This window comes from Pantherophis guttatus, chromosome 7 (genome assembly GCF_059756535.1).
Source record: "Pantherophis guttatus breed Tessera chromosome 7, ASM5975653v1, whole genome shotgun sequence".
Taxonomy (NCBI): Eukaryota; Metazoa; Chordata; class Lepidosauria; order Squamata; family Colubridae; genus Pantherophis; species Pantherophis guttatus.
In genome coordinates this window covers 1051282-1071827 of record NC_142069.1, presented here as the reverse complement: position 1 = coordinate 1071827, position 20546 = coordinate 1051282, and the positions used below count along the sequence as shown (strand labels likewise).

Below are 20546 nucleotides of genomic sequence, written 5' to 3'. Positions count from 1 at the left end.
CTGTTTATAACAAATAGGTCTCTTTCTGTTGTTAATGTTCACAAATCCATATTTATCACTTCTATGGAGCTTCTTGAAGGATCATCCAATGGGGGGATTGGGATCTCTCTGATAAAAACGCTCACCTTGGACAAAACCTCTGAAAAATGTTATTTACTCCTATGCTGTCTTGTCATTTCTCCCACCAGGCCCATTTCTCCCATTCAGGCCCACTTGGAGAACTGACTGGTGTCAGCACATCAAGCTGCATTTATTCTAGTGCTGACATAAGAAGGAGAAGCGGAGGCATCTGGAAAGGGACGTTTGACTTTTCACCTACTTATTTTCCCTGGAGATAATATCCCCTAGGAGATGGGATGGGAGGGGGGAAATTCCTTTGAGCTGGAGCAGTAGATTAGGGGTAGAGTGACTTGGAAGATGGCCAATGAATGCAGAGGAGTGGGGAAAGGAAAGGGAGTGTTTGGGGTCAGGAAGTCAGTGTTGGCTACGATGGAGTCGGAGTTAGAATGTCGTGCTTAATAAATGGGAGGTTTTCATCAAAGACTTTGTTTGAAATGCAATTTATTTGAGACGACCTTGAAACCTGACAACTGGTATGTTTAAAGCCACAATGAGCCCAATTCTCCTCTGACCCCCCCCCCTGATCTTAGAATCAAGGCCATCTCACATACTGACCTCCTCCTTCAGTCTGCCTTCCTCTTTATGGCCCATTGAATGGCCTCTAAAGCTTCTTCAAACTCCAGTGGGTCATTAATTTGGGGACTACAAGTCCCAAACCTGGGAGGATTGTTCTTTCTTCCCCTTCATTTATTTTGCGCAGAAATTACTCATTTCTCTTACCAACAGAACATCTTGTGCTCTGTTACATTTTCAATTCATGAAAGACACTTGATTGTAAAGGGAAAAAAATGTTTCCCTGGAATTGAGCTCAGTTCCCGGTGACTTTGTGAATACAAGTGTAGTGTTTTGGTTTGGTTTGGGTTTTTTTGTGGCAACAACATAGTTATCAGGACATGAAATCAGGAACCAAGGTTGCTCAAATGGGTACAAATTTAATCCATGCTAGCCCTCCACAAGAATCTGAACAGTCACCATGTGTAACTCTCCTCAGCTGCTCCAGATCAACCGAGATTGAGGGAGCAGTTGGAGAGAGAGTGAGAGACCCTTAAAACCTGAAAACTTTCCTTTCTTCTTTTTTTTTAAAAAAAGATTTTATTGATTTTCTATTCTTTACATTTTCTTAGTGCTTAATAAACATCGTGTTGTCTGGATTTGTATAATTACTTAACAGTAAAGATTACATTCTTAATCTCCACTTCTTTTTTCAAACCACTGACAAAATAAAGTCCATGTTTCATAATATTCTGTGTCTTCTTTCTGTTTAATCTTCAGCTAAAGTCTCTCCATTTCTGCACAATCTAGTATCTTCCTAATTATCTTTTCGTCTCGCGATGTTTCTTCATTTTTCCAACATTGTGCAAATATAATCCTCGCTGCTGGTAATACATGCAATATGAAATCTATGCTTTGTTTATCAAGTTTTTCTGATATTATACCTAACAAAAACAGTTCAGGTTCAAAATTGACATGTTTTTCTATCATCTTTTCTAACCACTTATCTATTTTTGCCCAAATTTTTCCTTTCTGATCTGGACCCAGAAGAGCCAGAGCTCCTTCCTCAATGGGCTAACGTGGCTCCCCTGTCATTACAGAAAGACCAATGGGAGTGGACAGACAGATCCAGAACCAACTACGTAGCCTGGGCGGTTGAGGAGCCCAATAATTCAGAGGACAAGTTGTGCGTTCGGCTGAAGAAAAGTTCAAGTAAGCCCAGAAGTTGTGGGAAGCAGCTGGGGTGCAATTGCAGCAACTGACAACTGCTCTTATTTATTTATTTATTTATTTATTTATTTATTTATTTATTTATTTATTTATTTATTTATTTATTTATTTATTTATTTATTTAAACAGCTGTACAGGTAGTTCTTGACTTACAACAAAGTTACAACATCACTGAAAAAAGTGACTTCTGACCATTTTTCACACTTATGACCTTTGCCGCATCCCCAGGGTCACATGATCAAAATTGAGACGCTTGGCAACTGACTCATATTTGTGACGGTTTCAGTGTCTCCAGGGTCCTGTGATCCCCTTTTGTGGCTGTCTGACAAACAACTGGGGAAGCCAGATTCACTTAACAACCATATTATTAACTGCAGTGATTTACTTAATAACTGCGGAAGAATGCTCCTAAAATGGAGCATAATTCACTTAACGAGTGTTTCACTTAGTAGCAAAAATATTGGCCTCAATTTTGGTTGTAAGTCGAGGGCTACCTGTATAGCCTCTCCCCCCCCCCATCTTATAACCTACTCCCAATCGAAAGTTAAAATAGAAACTGTAGTAACAATATAAATCTAACACAACAAAAACCTGGCACCCAATCAGATTTCTGATTTGAAATCAGCCAATATTCTCCCAGCCTTTGGGGGAGGGAGCTACACCCTCCAAGCCTAAAAGGGTGGGGCTTGGTTGAACTTCAGAGGGGAAGGGGCTCCACGGGGGGAGTCCCAAGGTAATCAGCGCAAGGCTTTAAGGCTAAGGACCAGCACTTTGAATTGTGCTCAGAAAAAAATGTGAAGCCATTGCAGCTTTCCCAACAGAGATCTTACGTGGGCAAACCTAGAGGCCCCTGTTGCTTACACGCTGCTTCATGTCCAGTGGACATTTCCGGGTGGGCCTCAAGGGCAGCCCCACCTAGAGCACATGGCAGTAGTCCAAATAGGCGGTGACCAAGGCATGAGTTACTCTGAGCAAGGCCTCAAGGGAGCAATTAGTGCATTACATGATTTGGTAAAAAGGATCTCCTAGCCATAGCTGACTGCTTCTACGGTTGGACAGATCCTATCCCCAGGGAGATTTTTCTCATATTTCAATTAAATTTAAGTAGCTGTATCCATGATTTCTGGACTTAGTTGCCAGAGGACTATGTTTGCTAAGACAATTCTCCTAATGTGGCCATCCTGGGCCTCTACCCATGGAGTGGGTAGAGAGAACCCAGGTGCCATGTCTGCAGGATCTCAGGGCTCTTAACAGGGATCCCCAAAACTCCCAGAGCAGCAGTTTTGCTGGTCTTTGGCAGGTTAACAATCGATCGAGAGAGCACCACAAAGGATAGACACTCTGTGCCGCAAGCCAAAAGTTGCCTTCTTCCCCTTGGAAGGAAAACAAGGAAGAAGAAGAGGAGAAGGAAGAAGGAAGCGAGTCCTTCTGTCAATAGGCCATGATGGCTCTCTCCCCTCTCATAGGTGAGGGAGTTTATTGAAGAATCACTTGGCATTCAGCAGAAAGAGGTGAAATCTGGGGCCTCCGAGCTCTGATGACCAGGCAGTGGGGGTGAGTGTGGGGACCGGAAGGTGGTACCAGCACTTAAGGGTCATCCTTGGCTTCAGAGTGGACAGTGGTGCCAAACAGACTCCATATAGGGGTCCCCAACTCTCGGTCCACAGCCCGGTGTGGGGCCACCATGCATTCGGAGCCAGCCACAGAAGTGGTAGGTGAGTGTGCAAGTGCGGGCGTGCAAAGCTGCATTTCAGAAAGTGGTGTGTGTGCATGAAACCACACCCTCTCTCCCCACCCCTGCAGCCATCACCATCCTCTCTGGTCCACCAACCTCGAAAGATTAGGGAACACGGTTATCAATCAGTCAATCTGATTAACCCCCAGGAGTCAAGTTGTGTGCCTTCATTGTGTTCCAAATCTAGTGATGCAAACAAGCTTCTTCCAGATTGTTAAGCAGGACCAGAAATCCTGAAGCAAAGCAAATTCTCTCTCCCTCTGCCCTCCCCCCCGCCAACAGATATTCACCCCCATCCTTCCCTATAAATGCCTCCATTCCCTTTGCTGGAGGGAAGCCTGGAGTTGCCACTGAGCAGAATTGCTACCTAAGGAGAGGAAGGGACAGGTGAGTGTGGCCAGGTGAGGCCCCAGCATGAGAATGCTTTGTGTCTCTTTCTCATGGGAACACTTGCAGGGGGCTGCACCCGATGTCCATGTTCCAGCAGGGGATCTGCAGGAGTCAGGGAGCAAGGGATCTATACGGAGATCTCTGGGGAAGAGAAAGAGATGGACGGGAGAGACTTTCCAGGGGAGGACCCTTCTGCCCTTTACGGAGCAATGCAGGATCCACTGTGACCCACCAAGGCTGCTGGATGACCAAGGAGGGAGAAATTATGTCCAGCTGGGCAAGTGAAAAAGTGGAAACCAAAGTGTGGGGTTCCCAGCTTGGTCACAGGTTGGATGTTGGATCGCCCTTCCTGAAGAGTCCCTCCCAAGGTCCTTGCTCCCCCTTCTTCTACTCTACTTGTTGCTCTTCTCTGCAGGAGAGAAGACCATGGGGCAATTCCTCTTTGTGACCCTGGGCTTGCTGGTCGTGGCCTTCTCCCTAACTGGTGAGTTCCAACGGGGTCTCTCATTTCTGGAGAGGCCAATTCTCTTGCCTCTGACCTCCTTCCTGATTCGACCCTCCCCAAATCCCCTCCCTGAAGTTGCTTTCATTCCCATTTGGCTTATTACAGAATTTAGATCTCACTGTCAGCACATCAAGATGCATTTATCCTAGTGCTGACATGAGAAGGAGAACGCAAGTGTCTGCAACGGGACGGTTGCCTTTCACCTACTTATTTTAGCTGGAGATAACGTCCCCTAGGAGATGGATGGGAGGGGGGGGAATTCTTTGAATTGGAGCAGTAGATTAGGGGTGAATGATTGGGAAGATGGCCAATGAATGCAGAGGAGTGGGGGAAGGAAGAGGAGGGATTTTGGGGCAGCACCTCAGTGCTGGCTGCATGGAGTCAGTGTAAAAGTTGCCGTGCTAAATAAAATGGAAGTCTGTTTCAAAAAGGACTTTGTTTGAGACGCAATTTATTTGAAGACGGCCTGAAAACCTGATACTCACCTTATTTCTCTGCTACAGGACCCAGGACTGTTTGCAACAGGGCAAAAACAAAGCAAAATTAATGCAATCAAAATTCATACTCTTAAACTTGTTTAATAGTTAAAGGGTTTAATGAAAAATAGGTCCTCTTATCATTCACAAGTCATTTCAATAATGAGATGGGCGGCATACACATATATTAAATAAATCAATTAAAAAATTAAAGTAGAATAGTGGTTTACAGAGTCAGCCTCTTGACCTCCCCCCCCCTCCTCCCCAACAATCTGGGGGTCCTCATTTTACTGACCTCGGAAGGATGGAAGGCTGTGTCAACCTTGAGCCTGGTGAGATTCGAACTGCCAAAGTGCAAGTAGTTGATAGTCAGCAGAAGTAGCCTGCAGGACTGCACTCTGACCACCGCCCCACCATGGCCATTCCCCTGCATTTATCATTAGGAGAAGAGCGCCCCCTACCTCTTCCTAGGGATTTTTCTCCATGGGACCCCACACCAGACCTTGGACCCTTTCCTGTGGATCTAAGAACTGAGCCTCTGGCATAGGGCAACTTCAGACGGGCCTTTCCCCCGTGGGACTGTGGCAGAGGGACAGTCCCACAAGTAGTCAGCTATTCGGCTATTTGGGGGCATCCAGGAGGCCAGTGGGGATCCTTCTGGAAAGATCCTGGTGATCTCCCTTCTTTGCACTAGTCGATTACTCGGCTGATGCCTTCTGCAGCAGTTGCAATTTCAGGAGACCGTCAAAGGTAGCTACACATCAACCATGTTTCAGTAGTCTAGCTAGGTTGTAGCCAAAGTGGGGATAATTGTTGCTGAGTCTGACTGGCTGATGAAGCTTCACAGCCAACACCAGCGATCCAAGTGGGCAAAGGCAAAACCGGCTTAACCTGGTTCTTGAAGGAATCCATTTTCTGGCTCTTGATGGTTCCCTGAATGACAAACCAACCCAAAAGGACAGATTAACAGGAGCCGTGTATTTTCAGGGAAATTAACCAAGACTAAACCAGATTCAGCTGCTGTGTTTGTAACCCAAGCCAGTTTCAATTCATTGCCATCAATGTGACTGCATGACTGTAACTTTGTTGCTTGTATCCTTGCAATTTATATTAATATTGATGGTTTCCTAGTATGATTTGATTCCTTATTGTACCGTATGAGTCACTGGTTGTTGTGCCTTGTGATTCTTGACGAGTGTATCTTGTCTTTTTATGTGTACTGAGAGCATATGCACCAAAGACAAATTCCTTGTGTGTCCAATCACACTTGGCCGATAAAGAATTCTACTCTACTCTACTCTATTCTATTCTATCAGAGATGTTTGCAATGCAGGACTGTAAGCATGTTGTTCTGCAGAACCTGCTGTCTCCTCATCCTCATCCTCTCTTGGCCATCTTCTCATTGGGCTTCCTCTCTTCCCACACAGGAGCCAAACGTTGCCCCAGTAGTTGGCTTGGCAAGAAGGGGTTTTGCTACAAGGTCTTTGATGAACAAAGGAGCTGGAGCGATGCTGAGGTTAGAAGTGCTTGTGTGCCTGTGAACATCCTAATTCAGGCAGAGGAGAAGCCTAGAGATAGCCATGCACAGCCCCTCAGACTCTGTGCATGGAAAGGTAGCAAGGACAGTTATCTTAGGACAGTCTGAAACACAAGTATTCTCTGGACGATATGCTGGTCTGGCCTTTCATGGCCAGCATCTGTTGGGCAGTGCTGAGCCTCAGGGCTGAGTGACCATAATCCAGACAACAGATTTCCTGATGTTTCCCTGGCAACCCTGGTGGCATCTTCAGACCTCCTTGCCTCTGAAGTGATGGGATCAGAGAGTTTATCTCCTGAATCTAGAAATGTTCAAGAGCTACAGAATCTAGCAGGGGCATCTGAAGGGAGTCAACACAATCAAGACAGTGTCTAGGACCATGCAATCAGATTCCCTGGCTCTTCTCTCACTTTCACAAACTAACACACACACACACACACATTTGCTTGTGTCCTTAACAAGTGCCTTTCTCCCTTGTGGCTCCCTCCCAGATGTTCTGCAGGAAATACAAACCAGGCTGCCACCTTGCTTCCATCCATAGTGGTGAATTATCGCATGACTTGGCCGAGTACGTCTCCGACTACATCAAAATTGCTAAATCTGCCTGGATTGGACTGAGTGATCCAGAGCAAGTAGGTCTCTTTCTGTTGCTAATGTTCACAAATCCATATTTACCACTTCTATGGGGCTTCCTGAAGGATCGTCCAATGGGAGGTCGGGATCTCTCTGATAAAAACTCTCACCTTGGACAAAACCTCTGAAAAATGTTATTGACTCCAATAAATAACATTCCTCCCACCAACCATTCAGGCCCACTTGGAGAACTGACTGGTATGTTTAAAGCCACAATGGGCCCAATTCTACTCTGACCCCCCCCCCCCCATCTCAGGATCCAGGCCATCTCACACACTCAGCTCCTCCTTCCGTCTGCCTTCCTCTTTATGGCCCATTGAATGGCCTCTAAAGCTTCTTCAAACTCAGGTGGGTCATTAATTTGGGGACTGCGAGTCCCAACCTGGGAGGATTGTTCTTTCTTCCCCTTCATTTATTTTGCGCAGAAATTGCTCATTTCTCTTACCAACAGAACATCTTGTGCTCTGTTGCATTTTCAGTTCGTGAAAGACGCTTGATCGTAGAGAAAGAATAGAATAGAATTTTTTATTGGCCAAATGTGATTGGACACACAAGGAATTTGTCTTGCGACGTTTCCCTGGAATTGAGCTCAGTTCCCGGTGACTTTGTGAATACAAGTGTTTTTCTGTGGCAACAACACAGTTGACAGGACATGAAATAAGGAATGAGGACAACTTATTTTCCAACACTCCGGAAGGCAGGACAAGAAACAATGAACGGAAACTCATCAAGGAGAGAAGCAACCTAGAATTAAGGAGAAACTTCCTAACAGTGAGGACAATTAACCAGTGAAACAGTTTCCCTCCAGAAGTTGTGGGGGCTTCAACACTTGAGATTTTTAAGGAGAGATTAGACAGCCATTTGTCTGAAATAGGATAGGGTTTCCTGCTTGAGCAGGGGATTGGACTAAAAGGTCCCTTTCCTGCTCTATTCTGATTGATTGATTGATTGATTGATTGATTGATTGATTGATATGCTTGACCCCTCCCTTGGGCAGGCTGGTCATCTCCTACAACAGTTTAGGTTTCACTCACTCACTCACACACACACACACACAACACACAAATTTCCAAGTTTCACATACAGGCCTGGAATTTTGCTGATGGTCTCCTATCCAAGGACTCATTGAATTTGACCCTGTTTACCTTTCTGAGGTCAATCGGTATCTTCCAGAGCTGCCACCGCATTGAGCATGAGACAAGAGGGCTCTCAAGCTGTATGATGACTTCACAAAGACCTCCAGGTTGTTTCTTCCTCGGGATCTCCTGATTGTCCCTCATCCAAGTATTCACCAAGTTTAACTCTGCTGAGCTGTTTCAGATGAACCGAGATTGAGGGGAGGGAGGGAGAGACCCTTAAAACCTGACAACTTTCCTTTCTGATCTGGACCCAGAAGAGCCAGAGCGCCTTCCTCAGTTGGCTAACGTGGCTCCCCTGTCATTACAGAAAGACCAATGGGAGTGGACAGACAGATCCAGAACCAACTACGTAGCCTGGGCGGTTGAGGAGCCCAATAATTCAGAGGACAAGTTGTGCGTTCAGCTGAAGAAAAGTTCAAGTAAGCCCAGAAGTTGCGGGAAGCAGCTGGGGTGCAATTGCAGCAACTGACAACTGCTTTTATTTATTTATTTATTTATTTATTTATTTATTTATTTATTTATTTATTTATTTATTTATTTATTTATTTATTTATTTATTTATTTATTTATTTATTTATACAGCTGTACAGGTAGTTCTTGACTTACAACAAAGTTACAACATCACTGAAAAAAGTGACTTCTGACCATTTTTCACACTTACGACCTTTGCCGCATCCCCAGGGTCACATGATCAAAATTGAGACGCTTGGCAACTGACTCATATTTGTGACGGTTTCAGTGTCTCCAGGGTCCTGTGATCCCCTTTTGCGGCTGTCTGACAAACAACTGGAGAAGCCAGATTCACTTAACAACCATATTATTAACTTAATAACTGCAGTGATTTACTTAATTACTTAATTACTTAATTATTAACTTAATAACTGCAGTGATTTACTTAATTAACTTAATTACTGTGGAAGAATGCTTGTAAAATGGAGCATAATTCACTTAACAAGTGTTTCACTTAGTAACAAAAATATTGGCCTCAATTTTGGTTGTAAGTTGAGGGCTACCTGTATAGCCTCTCCCCCCCCCCATCTTATAACCTACTCCCAATCGAAAGTTAAAATAGAAACTGTAGTAACAATATAAATCTAACACAACAAAAACCTGGCACCCAATCAGATTTCTGATTTGAAATCAGGCAATATTCTCCCAGCCTTCGGGGGGGGGGGGGGAGCTACACCCTCCAAGGCTAGAAGGGTGGGGCTTGGTTGAACTTCAGAGGGGAAGGGGCTCCACAGGGGGAGTCCCAAGGTAATCAGCGCAAGGCTTTAAGGCTAAGGACCAGCACTTTGAATTGTGCTCAGAAAAAAATGTGAAGCCACTGCAGCTTTCCCAACAGAGATCTTACGTGGGCAAACCTAGAGGCCCCTGTTGCTTACACGCTGCTTCATGTCCAGTGGACATTTCCGGGTGGGCCTCAAGGGCAGCCCCACCTAGAGCACATGGCAGTAGTCCAAATAGGCGGTGACCAAGGCATGAGTTACTCTGAGCAAGGCCTCAAGGGAGCAATTAGTGCATTACATGATTTAGTAAAAAGGATCTCCTAGCAGTAGCTGACCCCTTATTCCTCTTTCCTGCTTAAATATGCATCAATCTTCTACCCCAAAGTTCCCCAATCTTTCTGGCTCTGTGGACCAGCAAGGGGGGGAAGGGAGGTTCCGTGAGAGTGGCTGGCAAATGGAGTGCGTGTAGACATGTTCAACCGCTGCTTGTGCAAGTGTGGATGTGTGCCTGTGCTTGTCTCCCACTTCCACTGCCCAGTTCTGAATCTCTCTTCGCCCACTAGTGGGCCAGTGCCCTGGTGTTGGGGACCCCTGTCTATCCCATCATAGTCAGACAAATCTCAGCCACTAAAAGACTAGGGAAGAGAAAAGTTGACAGATGCCTCCTACACTTCAAAACCAAATACAAGAACAACCTAAAAACCCCAGACAAAATTAACTCGGTGGTTAGCTACGTTATCTGGGTTGCCACAACATGCTGAGCCCTAAGACAGGTGAGGTTCTCCACCTGTGGTGTCCTCATGATCTCCTAAGAATGAGGGAGAAGCCATCAAAATGATCTTTTGGGACTATGAAGGAGTCACTTCAAAGGGGGAATCAAATCTTTCTTTTTCCTGCCCAGAATATTTCCAATGGAAAACTTCGGACTGCGAGAAGTTGAAGCCATTTCTCTGCCAATGCTGATAGCTCCTTTTCCTGCTCCACAGTGATGAAACCTGGAGAAACAAGGAAGCCCCCCTGCCTGCCAAAATCTCTCCAATGCACCCCTTCGCTTCATGGAATGGTTTGCTTTATGTAGCTTGGATCTGATTTTGCTCCTCCTGATGGACCAGAAGATCAAATAAACTCTGTCTAGCAAGACTGGCCTTTTTTATTCTGCAGAGCCAGGAGACTGTGGTGGTCTGAAGCTCAAGACCCCACAATCTTCTGCCTGGCAAGGCTTGGCCTTAATGGGGAGGGGTGCTTCTTCAGAAGGACCATCCATGATGCTACTTTGCTCTCTTGGAAGTCCATCTCGTTTTAATTGGAGGGTTGGGAACCCACTTTCCTGCCCTTATAATGTTTTACATTGATTATCCATTGTGATTTCCTTGGTCAAATACAGAGGAGGCTTAGCACCAGTGGTGGGATTCTACCAGTTCGGACCGGTTCAGAAGAACCGGTAGCTCCAACTATCAGCTGGGAGAGAACCGGTTCACCAATATGATCAGATGGGCCCACCCGCGCTATTTTCCTACCTTTATCTTCTCAGCTGATTTGCAGGGAAAACAGAGCAGATTGCTGTGTTTCTCATCTGAAGAAACATGGAAGTGAAGATTTCTTCAAACTGTGCACGCATGCAAAGCACGCGTCAGGCACACATGTGCGCAAAGCATGCATGCGTGCACAAAGCACGCGATCACCGAACCGGTTGTTAAATCAGGATCTCACCACATAGCTATGAATTCTTGCTTCCCTGTTGTCACTAAAGTTATCATCTCCCTCCAGCATCTTCTTCTATCACTGCTGCCCCAAAAGGGCACCTGGTTTGTTTAGCTTGTACAGTATAGATGGCTTCACTCCCACCATCCTTAGCTCATGTGTCCCATGAACACCAGCACCACAATAAGGACTTGGAAGTGGGGAAGCAGCCCAAGTGCTCCAATTGTCAAAGGTGTCGAAGTCAAACTTCTCCAGCTTGGCAAACATTTTTTTCTTCCATAGTCTTTGCAACACCTCCTGCTGGACCTGAGCCTCTGCATCCTCAGAGTAAATCAAGATGTCATCTAGATAAATCGCCAGAAATTTGGCAATTGTATCTGAAAAAATTAATTCATAAATCTGAAAAATAGTGCTGTACATTTACAATTAGCCAATCCAAAAAGAATAATTGCATCTTCAAACTCACCATTCCTGATATCAAAAGCTGTCAAATACTCATGTCTTTCTTTGACTCTAATGCGGTCATAAGCGTTCCTGAGATCCAGCTTGGTCAATATGTGAGCCATCTGTAATCGGTCCATCAAATCTGATCTTAGAGACGGTGGGTAATGATCCCTTATTGTGACCTTGTTTTGAGGTCCTCGTAATTGTGGACTGTGCAGATCAGAACCTGTCCCTTCTGTCCCAACCGGTCAGAAGCCATTAAGAGCGTACCCTGACCCATATGAACTTCATAAGCTCTTTATAAGCTGAATACTCCCCTCCCCATTTGAGCACTTGAGAAAGGCCCCACTGTCGTTTCCCTGAACCTGTGAATAGTAAGTGGGCTGATGCTCCTTTTATGCCCTGCTGGTCATCCCGCTCTCCTTCCCTGGGCACCTGGCTGAGCAAACTCGAATGATATGCCCCGGCTTGCCACAGATAAAGCAAAGCACTAAATCCCTTCCTCTTTGCCTTTCCTCAGCAGCTGCTCCAGTTGCATCAGCTCTCCGTCCCCAGATCAGTTGTAGTAGGTGTGAAGAGAGCAAGCCTTGCGATCCAGGACTGGGCTTGCACAACTGATCCTGTTCTTGCTGCAAATCTCCCAACTGGGCATCTATGAGCACGCAAAGTTGCAATACGGTAACTCCTCTAGGATTTGTGAAATTCCTTCAAAGAATTCTATTCTAAATCTGTTCAGGAGGGGACTGCATGCAGAAGCTTCACTTCCATGCCAGGTGTTTACTGTTTACTGTTTTAATAGATGTACGTCTTGGGTTGTTTTATAATGTTGGTTTAAACACAGAATAGACTAGAATAACAGAGTTGGAATGGACCTTGTGAGTCAAGTAATCCAACCCACCCACCCACCCACCCAAGCAGGAGACCCTCCTCCATTTCTGACAGGTGGCAGCCCAGTCTCTTCTCGAAGGCTTCCAGGGATGAAACTCCCACAACTTCTGAAGACAACTTCTATTCCATGGGTTGATTGTTCTCACTCTCAGAAAATTTATCCTTATTTCTAGGTTGAAATATTATTTGGGAGACCCCCAAAGTTCAATATCCTATGGGCAGCTATATAAATGTTTTAACTAAATGAATAAATAAACAGAATCTGATTCACCTCCAAGGAGTTGTGTGTCTTTGGCCTGTTGATGTGCCAAAGAAGTTACTTCCTGTTTTTTAAACCAAAACGACTTTCTGAAATAAACGAATTTCTCTTTCCCTTCACCCACCCCCAACAGAAATCCCCCCTCTTATAAGTAGTAGAATATCCCGTTTTCTCCTGAATTCCACATGAGCCATTTCTTTCTCTTAGCTGAAAAGTAAAGGGGATGAATTCCTCTGTCCTTCCAAGGCTGTGATAGACTCCATGCAAACACAAGAGGTGTTTTTGTTATCCTGACAATATGAAGCCATGAGTGAGTTTTTGTTCTGTTCATTTGTTTGTTTGTAAGTATTGATCTGTATAAAGGTTGGAAGGAGCAGGGATGGGGCTTCACCTGGATTTCACCTGCTTGGACACGGAGCCCCTGTTCTTTGTTATTGGTGTTGCTTAATTGTTGATTGGGAGCCACCTGGAGTCAGGGCTGCCTTAACGCCTGATGGGCCCCACCAGCTCATCTGCGTAGGTTAACCCTTCAGTGCACCTTGTATCATATAAATACAGCAACTGTGTGGCTTACTGAGTACTATTGTGTTTTTCAAGCCTCGTGTATTGTTCAGATGTTGATCATGTTGATTAGTTGTTGCTGCAGAGTATGTTTTTAGTGTTTCAATGCCGATTTTGTTGGAAGTGCCAATAAAATAAATATATGTGTAATTTTATCGACCAATTTTATTCCAGTGAGTAGTTGTCATACACTGCTTTGCCCGGGGCCCATAATGGTGTTAAGACAGCCCTGCCTGGAGTTCAAAATTTAATTTAATTTAATTTAATTTAATTTAATTTAATTTAATTTAATTTAATTTAATTTAATAATTTAATTTAATTTAATTTAATTTAATTTAATTTAATTTAATTTAATTTAATTTAATTTAATTTAATTTAATTTAATTTAATTTAATTTAATTTAATTTAATTTAATTTAATTTAATTTAATTTAATTTAATTTAATTTAATTTAATTTAATTTAATTTAATTTATATTCCGCCCCTCTCCGGAGACTCAGGGCGGCTCACAATACATTTTTTAAAAAACCATTCCAGAGAGCTGGGGCAGCCGCAGAGAAGGCCCTCCCATGTGGGCCCGCCAGCCGGCATTGTTTAGCTGACGGGACCTGGAGAAGACCAACTCTCTGGGATCTTACCAGTCGCTGGGAGCTATGCGGTAGAAGGCGGTCTCAAAGATAACCTGGCCCTGAGCCATGTAGGGCAGCTACATAAATGTTTGAAATGAATAGAATCTAATTCAACTCCATGGAGTCACGTTTTGTGTCTTTGGCCTGTTGATAGATATTTTCTGCAAATAAGCTACTTCCTGGTTTTTAGACCAAAACTCCCTTCTGAAACACAAGACTTTCTCTCTCCCTTCACCAACCCCCCCCCCCAAAAAAGAAATTTACCCCCTTGCCTTGTGTTGCCTTTGCCTATAAATTCCTCCATTCGCTTCGGCAGGAGACTTGCTATCCAAGGAGCCAAATGTGATCAGGGAAAACTAAGCCTGCAACCAAAAGCATTAATCAGCTTTGCTAAACACATGAATTAAATAGCTTTGCATGGGAATGCCTGGGTGAGATAGTTGGGCTAAGCAGAGGAGAAGCCTCATGAAAACACGAGGCCAGAGGCATGGCTTGCTTTGTGTAACTCCCACTGTGCTCTAGGCACAATGCATGCAGGACGGAGCAAAACCACAGGCTCACAAATATTGCTCAAATATTACTAAACAAAGCATGTAGGACATGCCAACCGGCTGAAATGACAGCTACGTTATGAAAGCTTCGGAGCAACCTATGTACACGTGTCTCTGTCTGTGTTTCTAACTGCTGGGGGGTTTAAGCCGGTAATGGGGAAAGGGGGCCACACATGACACCCTGATGTTCAGGTTGGTGAGTTTTGCGGTTTGGGGATATAAAAGACCTGGCTGAAGGGAACCTCCCCATGTCCTCCTTCTGCGCAGAGCCACATCATCCTGCTTCAATCTCCACCTCGGGGTGTTTAGTTGGGCTTCAACACCTCAGACAAAGACCCAGAGTTGACAGGTGAGTGCTGCTTTCCCATCTGGGGGAACATGGCAGGTGAGGTCCTTGCATCAGATCACTCCTGGGAGTCTCTCTCCATCTGAAGGGACCTCTTTAAAGTTGCTGCAGGCAATGCCCAGGTTCCAGGAAGGGATCTGCTGGAGGGTCCCTCAGGCAGGGAGGAACAGATCTATTGGGGATCTCTGTGGGAGAGAAAGACAGACTTTTAGGAGACCCTTTCTAAGAGAGGCCCCTGACCATTGTATGCCATTGCAAAATCCACTGTGATCCACTGTCAAGGCTGTTGCATGACCAAGGAAGGGGAAATGGGTCCCAGTTGAGCTAGAGCAAAATTCTGAGACAAACTATGGGACTCCCAGCTTCATCCTGGGTTGGATGTTGGGTCCCCCTTCCTGATGGGGTCTTACCATGTGCCTTAGTCCTCCCCCCCCCTCACTTCTTCCCTCTTTGTTCTTCTCTGCAGCGAAGGAAGGAGGACCATGGGGCAATTCATCTTTGTGAGCCTCAGCTTGCTGGTCGTGGCCCTTTCCCTAAGCGGTGAGTCTCTGGTGGGGTCTCTGGTGTCCAGAGAGATCAAAGCTCTTGCCTCTCAACCTCCTCCTGATTTGACCCCCTAGAATCTGCGCCCCAAAATTGCTTTTATTTCTGTTTGGCTTATTGTGCAATTTAGATCTCACCCTATCTCTCTGCTCCAAGATTCAGGGCTGGTTGCAAGGATACAAAGCAAAATTAATACCATAGTTGAAAGCTTAGCAAAAGATCCATGCTTTTATCATGAAACATTGAGTCCTCCCACTCCTTGCAGGGGGCAGCCTACAAATAATCACCCCTGAATCCCCCTGAGTAGTTATGGGTCATCCAAGAGGCAACCGCAGATCCTCCAGAACTGACCCACGGAATCCCTATACTTTGTCCCACTCAACAACCTGGTTCTTGAAAGAATCCATTCTCTGACTTAGCAGAGTTCACTGAATGATAAATCAATGAAAGGGGACAGATTCACACAAGACATGAAGCTTCAAGGAACTAAACCAAGGCTAAGCCTACCCAGTTGTTGAACATTCTGCAAATACAGCTGTTCTATTTGAAATTTTCAGTTTCAATTTATTGCCATCAAAGATGTTTGCAACCCAACAGGTCAAGAATGTTCTGCAGACCCAGCTGTCTCCTCCTCCTTTTCTCCTGGCCATCTTCTCATTGGGCTTTCTCTCTTCCCACATAGGAGTGAAAGGCTGTTGCTGTCCCAATGATTGGCTGCCCATGAATGGGTTTTGCTACAAGGTCAATGATCAGCTCAAGACCTGGAATGACGCAGAGGTTAGAAGTGTTGTGTGTCTGTGAATCCCTTAGCCCAGGAAGAGGAGAGGCCTAGGGGGAGCCTTGCATCGTCCCCAAGTCCACTCTGGCTGGGGTGAAGTGGAGGGCCATGAAGCTGGGTGCATGAACAGATAGCAAAGGTCATGATTTTAGGATTGTCTGGGATGCAGATATTCTATGGACTATACACTGGTTTAGGCTTTCGTGACCCATACCCATTGAGCAGTGTTGAGCTTCAAGGTTGCGTGACCACCTTGTAGACAACAGATCTCCTGATGTTTCATTGGCAAGTTGGATGGCATCTTCAGATCTCCTTGCCTCTTAAGTGATGGCGATCACAGATTATAAAGAAATGAATCATGAATTTAAGCAAGGAACTATTCAAGAGCTGCACACACTAGCCAAGACATCCGTGGTGCTCAACAGAGTGAAGAGGGTGGCTAGAACCATCCGGTGGCAATGCTCTTTTCTCAAATGGACACACACACATACACACAAATGGTTCTTCTCTGCTGAACAAATGACTTCTCCTGTTGTCGTTCTCTCCCAGATGTTGTGCAGGAAATTCAACCCAGGTTGCCACCTTGCCTCCATCCATAGCAAGGAAGAGGCAGCTGACTTGGCCGAGTACATCTCTGACTATATGAAAAGTAATGGAAATGTCTGGATTGGACTGAATGACCCACAGAAAGTAGGTCCCTTTCCATTGGGAATATTATTTCAATTCATTTGTTATTGTTCCTAAGGGACTTTTTGAAGGATCTCCAATGGGAGGTAAGGATCTGTCTGGTAAAAACTCTTGCCTGTTTCTCCCGCCCCCTCACCAACCCTTCCTGCCCAGCTGAAGAACTGACTGCTGCCTTTAAAGTCCCAAAGGGAGGGATTTTATCCCAAATTCACCTCGGGATTAGGATGTTCTCACGCACTCAGAGCCTCCTTCAGTCTGCCTTCCTCTCTTTAGAGCATTGAATGGCCTCTGATCCTTGTTGAAACTCTGATGGGCCAGGGACTTGGGGACTGCAGGGCCTGGGCCTGGGAGGGCTGTTCTTTCTTTACCCCCTTTTTTATTTTATGCAGAAATGGCTCGTGTCTGTTACCGGCAGGCTTCCGTCTTGGGCTCTGTTGCATTGTCAATTCCGGAAAAATGCTGGAAGTTTTCCTGGAACCGAGATCAGTTCCTGGTGACTTTAAGAATAGAAATGTCAATTTATGGCAATAACACAGAAGTAGACTCCCCCCACCACAAATTCCCAGGGTGCTTTTCAGTCTCCCCTATAGCTCCAGGGTTCTCTTGGTGGTCTCCCACCCAAGGACTCATTGACTTTGACCCTCTTGATCTTCCTGAGATCAATCAGTGTCGACTGTCTGGACACCTCCAGGTAGTTTTCTTCTGGGGTATCTTTTCTCTGGATCTCCTGATTGCCACCTATCCAGACACTCACATATGTTCTGTATAACACTTCAGTGTTCATCTGTCCATTTCTGCACAGTCCAATATTTTTTCAATTCTACCTTCTTCTGTAGGTGTTTCCTCGCCTTTCCAATGTTGGGCAAATACAATTCTTGCTGCTGTTAAAACATGCTGTTAAAAATATAAAGACCTATTAGATAACCATGGAAAGTTAAAAACATTACAGAACCGCCAAGGACAAGGGCTACGAGTTGACTGGTGGCTTTATCTCCAGTTACAAAACCGATATAAACAAGATATAAAAGATTATGGAATATATCTTAAACCACAACAACTAGACAAAATTTTATTAGGACCAGACAAAAAAAAAATTACTAACATTTACATTTTATTTAAGATTGGCTACAGGAAATTACTAATGAACAATTAGACTTAGAACTGAAACTCTTCCTATTGGGGATCTTCAAAATATATATATATATATGTGAAGGGCACAAAATATCTAGTACTAGACATATTAACGGCTGCCAGGATTGCCTAGGCTCAATGTTGGAAACAGCCATGGACGCCCGCAGAGAAACTGGTCATACAAAAGGTCATGAACTGTGCAGAAATGGACAAATTAATGCTGAGTTTAAAAGATAAAGAGGCATCGATATTTTATAATGTGTGGGAACAGTGGTATAACTGGATAGAACGGAGATAGATTGAAGATAGATAGTTATTAAGTACAAGTAATAGATAAAATAAGAATGTAAATACACACAATTTAATTTTTGTAAATAATGCATGAATTATTGTCAAAAGAAAAACACCACAGTTAGCTGTTGTTGAGTGAAATAATTTCTTATGGTTTTAATGTAATAAAAGTTTAATAAAGTGTTTATAAAAAAACATGTAATATGAAATATACATTCCCTTTATCCTATTTTTCCGATATTATGCCTAACAAACATACTTCTAGCTTAAAATCTATATGCCGTTTTAACATTTTTTCTAACCACATATGCATTTTTGGCCAAAACCTTTTTGCTTTTGGACATGTCCACCACAGGTAATAGTATGTGCCTGGTTTCTTATTACATTTCCAATATTTGGTGGACATATTTTTAAATATTTTTGCTGGTCTTGCTGGTGGTAAGTGCCACCTATAAAACATTTTTTAAATACATTTTTTCCTCTAATATACACAAGTGCTTAGTCAACAGTGTATTGTCTCAGTCCATTTACTTTTACAAAATAATAATTGTGCTAGTAATAATAGTAATAATAATCATAATAATAGAAATAATAATAATGCTTGCTTTTATATAATAATAGTCTTTCATCATTTTTTAACATAACAATAATCTTTTATCTTCTAATTTCTACTTCTTATATCTAACCACTGATACAATGAGTCCCAAGTTGTAAAATATTCTGTTTCTTCCTTGTCTTTTATTTTTAATGTCAATCTATCCATCTCTGCACAATCTAATATTTTTCGGATTATATTTTCATCACAATTACAATTGTGCAATTACAATTCTCAATGCTCTCAGCACATGTAGTATTAGATATGTATTCCCTTTATTATAAGTTTCAAGTATTATACCTAACAGAAATATTTCTGGCTTTAAGTCTCTATCAGTGAGGGTACCTTTTCAGGACCAAGTGCAAAACATGGAATGTGCCGGAAACCCAAAGACCAGGTAGACGGTGTGCATGCGTGTGCTGGCCACCTGGTCTTTAGGTTTCCGGCACTCCAGCATTCATGAAGACCGGCTGGTCGGTGTCCATGCGTGTGCTGGAAACCAGAAGAGCCCCTGGTGATGGCTTGCCTGCCCACAAAGAGGGCTCACGCGTGCCATAGGTTCACTGTCACGGATCTATTTTTTTTTTTTAATTTGATTTATATGCCGCCCTTCTCTGGAGACTCAGGGCGGCTTACAATGTGCTCAGCAATAGCCTTCATACTTTTGTATATTTATACAAAGTCAGCTTATTGCCCCCACAATCTGGGTCCTCATTTCACCTACCTTAGAAAGGATGGAAGGCTGAGTCAACCTTGAGCCTTGGAGAGATTCGAACCCTGCAGTAATTGCAGGCAGCTGGTCTTAATAACCAGCTTAATAACAGGGTGCCTTAAACCCCTGTACTACCAAGGCTATTTGTTGCTTTATCCTTTTTTCTAACCATGTATGTATTTTCATCCAGATTTTTTTCCCATGGGACATGTCCACCATATATGACAATAAGAGCCCAGTATCTGATTGCATTTCCAACATTTAGTGGACATGTTTCAGAACATACCTATAAAACATTAAGCACATATGGAATGTAAAGAGAAAAACCAGTAAAAAATATTTTTAAAAAAAACATTCACCAATTTTAACCCTGGTTAGCTGTTCCAGATCAACTGAGGAGAGAGAGACACATGCAGAGAGAAAGAGAGAGAGAGACACAGAGAGAGACACACAGAGAGAGAGAGATTTGCCCCTTTCCAATTTGTCATCTCCTGGGCCATGTAGAGAGAGATCCCCCTTCTCCCTTGGCTAACATGGTTTCCCTGTCATTCCAGAAACGCGTCTGGGAGTGGACAGACAGATCCAGCACTAACTACTTCTCCTGGAATTCAGGAGAGCCCAACAACGAACATAACAAAGAGTACTGTGTTGAGCTCTTGGCCAAGACAGGTAAGCCAAGGTGAAGGGGAGGGTAGTGAAGATGCACTTTCAACAATTAGGACTTATTTCATCCATCTTGGAACACCCACCAGCTGGCCAGTGATGACCTTTGTTGACCTCCTTAGATTCTAAGCTCTCACAGCCTAACCCTCTCTAAAGCCAAACAAAACGGCCATGCAATAAACAAACATGGAATTCGCCACTTCTTCAAAAACCCAAACTTAATTATTACAGCCCCATCATTAAACCAAGCATCTCCACCTTAACCTACTTCTGGAAGGTCAT

General features: G+C 44.0%; 1 protein-coding gene across 1 annotated transcript; it reads left to right on the top strand.

The window, feature by feature from the left end:
- The first annotated feature begins 6381 nt into the window (after positions 1–6381).
- Positions 6382–20284, top strand: LOC117659015 (C-type lectin mannose-binding isoform-like). The gene is made up of 8 exons (XM_060690360.2): positions 6382–6464; positions 6977–7117; positions 8565–8676; positions 14786–14867; positions 15331–15404; positions 16090–16184; positions 16735–16875; positions 20156–20284. The coding sequence occupies exons 2-8, from the start codon at positions 6977–6979 to the stop codon at positions 20282–20284; spliced, it is 774 nt and encodes a 257-aa protein (XP_060546343.2). The 5' UTR covers positions 6382–6464.
- Positions 20285–20546: the final 262 nt, after the last annotated feature.

Excerpts from the sequence above, each read along its gene's own strand:
- LOC117659015 (XM_060690360.2), top strand. The coding sequence starts at position 6,977 with ATGTTCTGCAGGAAATACAAACCAGGCTGCCACCTTGCTTCCATCCAT. Across the intron at positions 14,868-15,330 it reads CAAAGACCCAGAGTTGACAG|CGAAGGAAGGAGGACCATGG; the intron begins GTGAGTGCTGCT and ends TCTTCTCTGCAG. Across the intron at positions 15,405-16,089 it reads CGTGGCCCTTTCCCTAAGCG|GAGTGAAAGGCTGTTGCTGT; the intron begins GTGAGTCTCTGG and ends CTTCCCACATAG.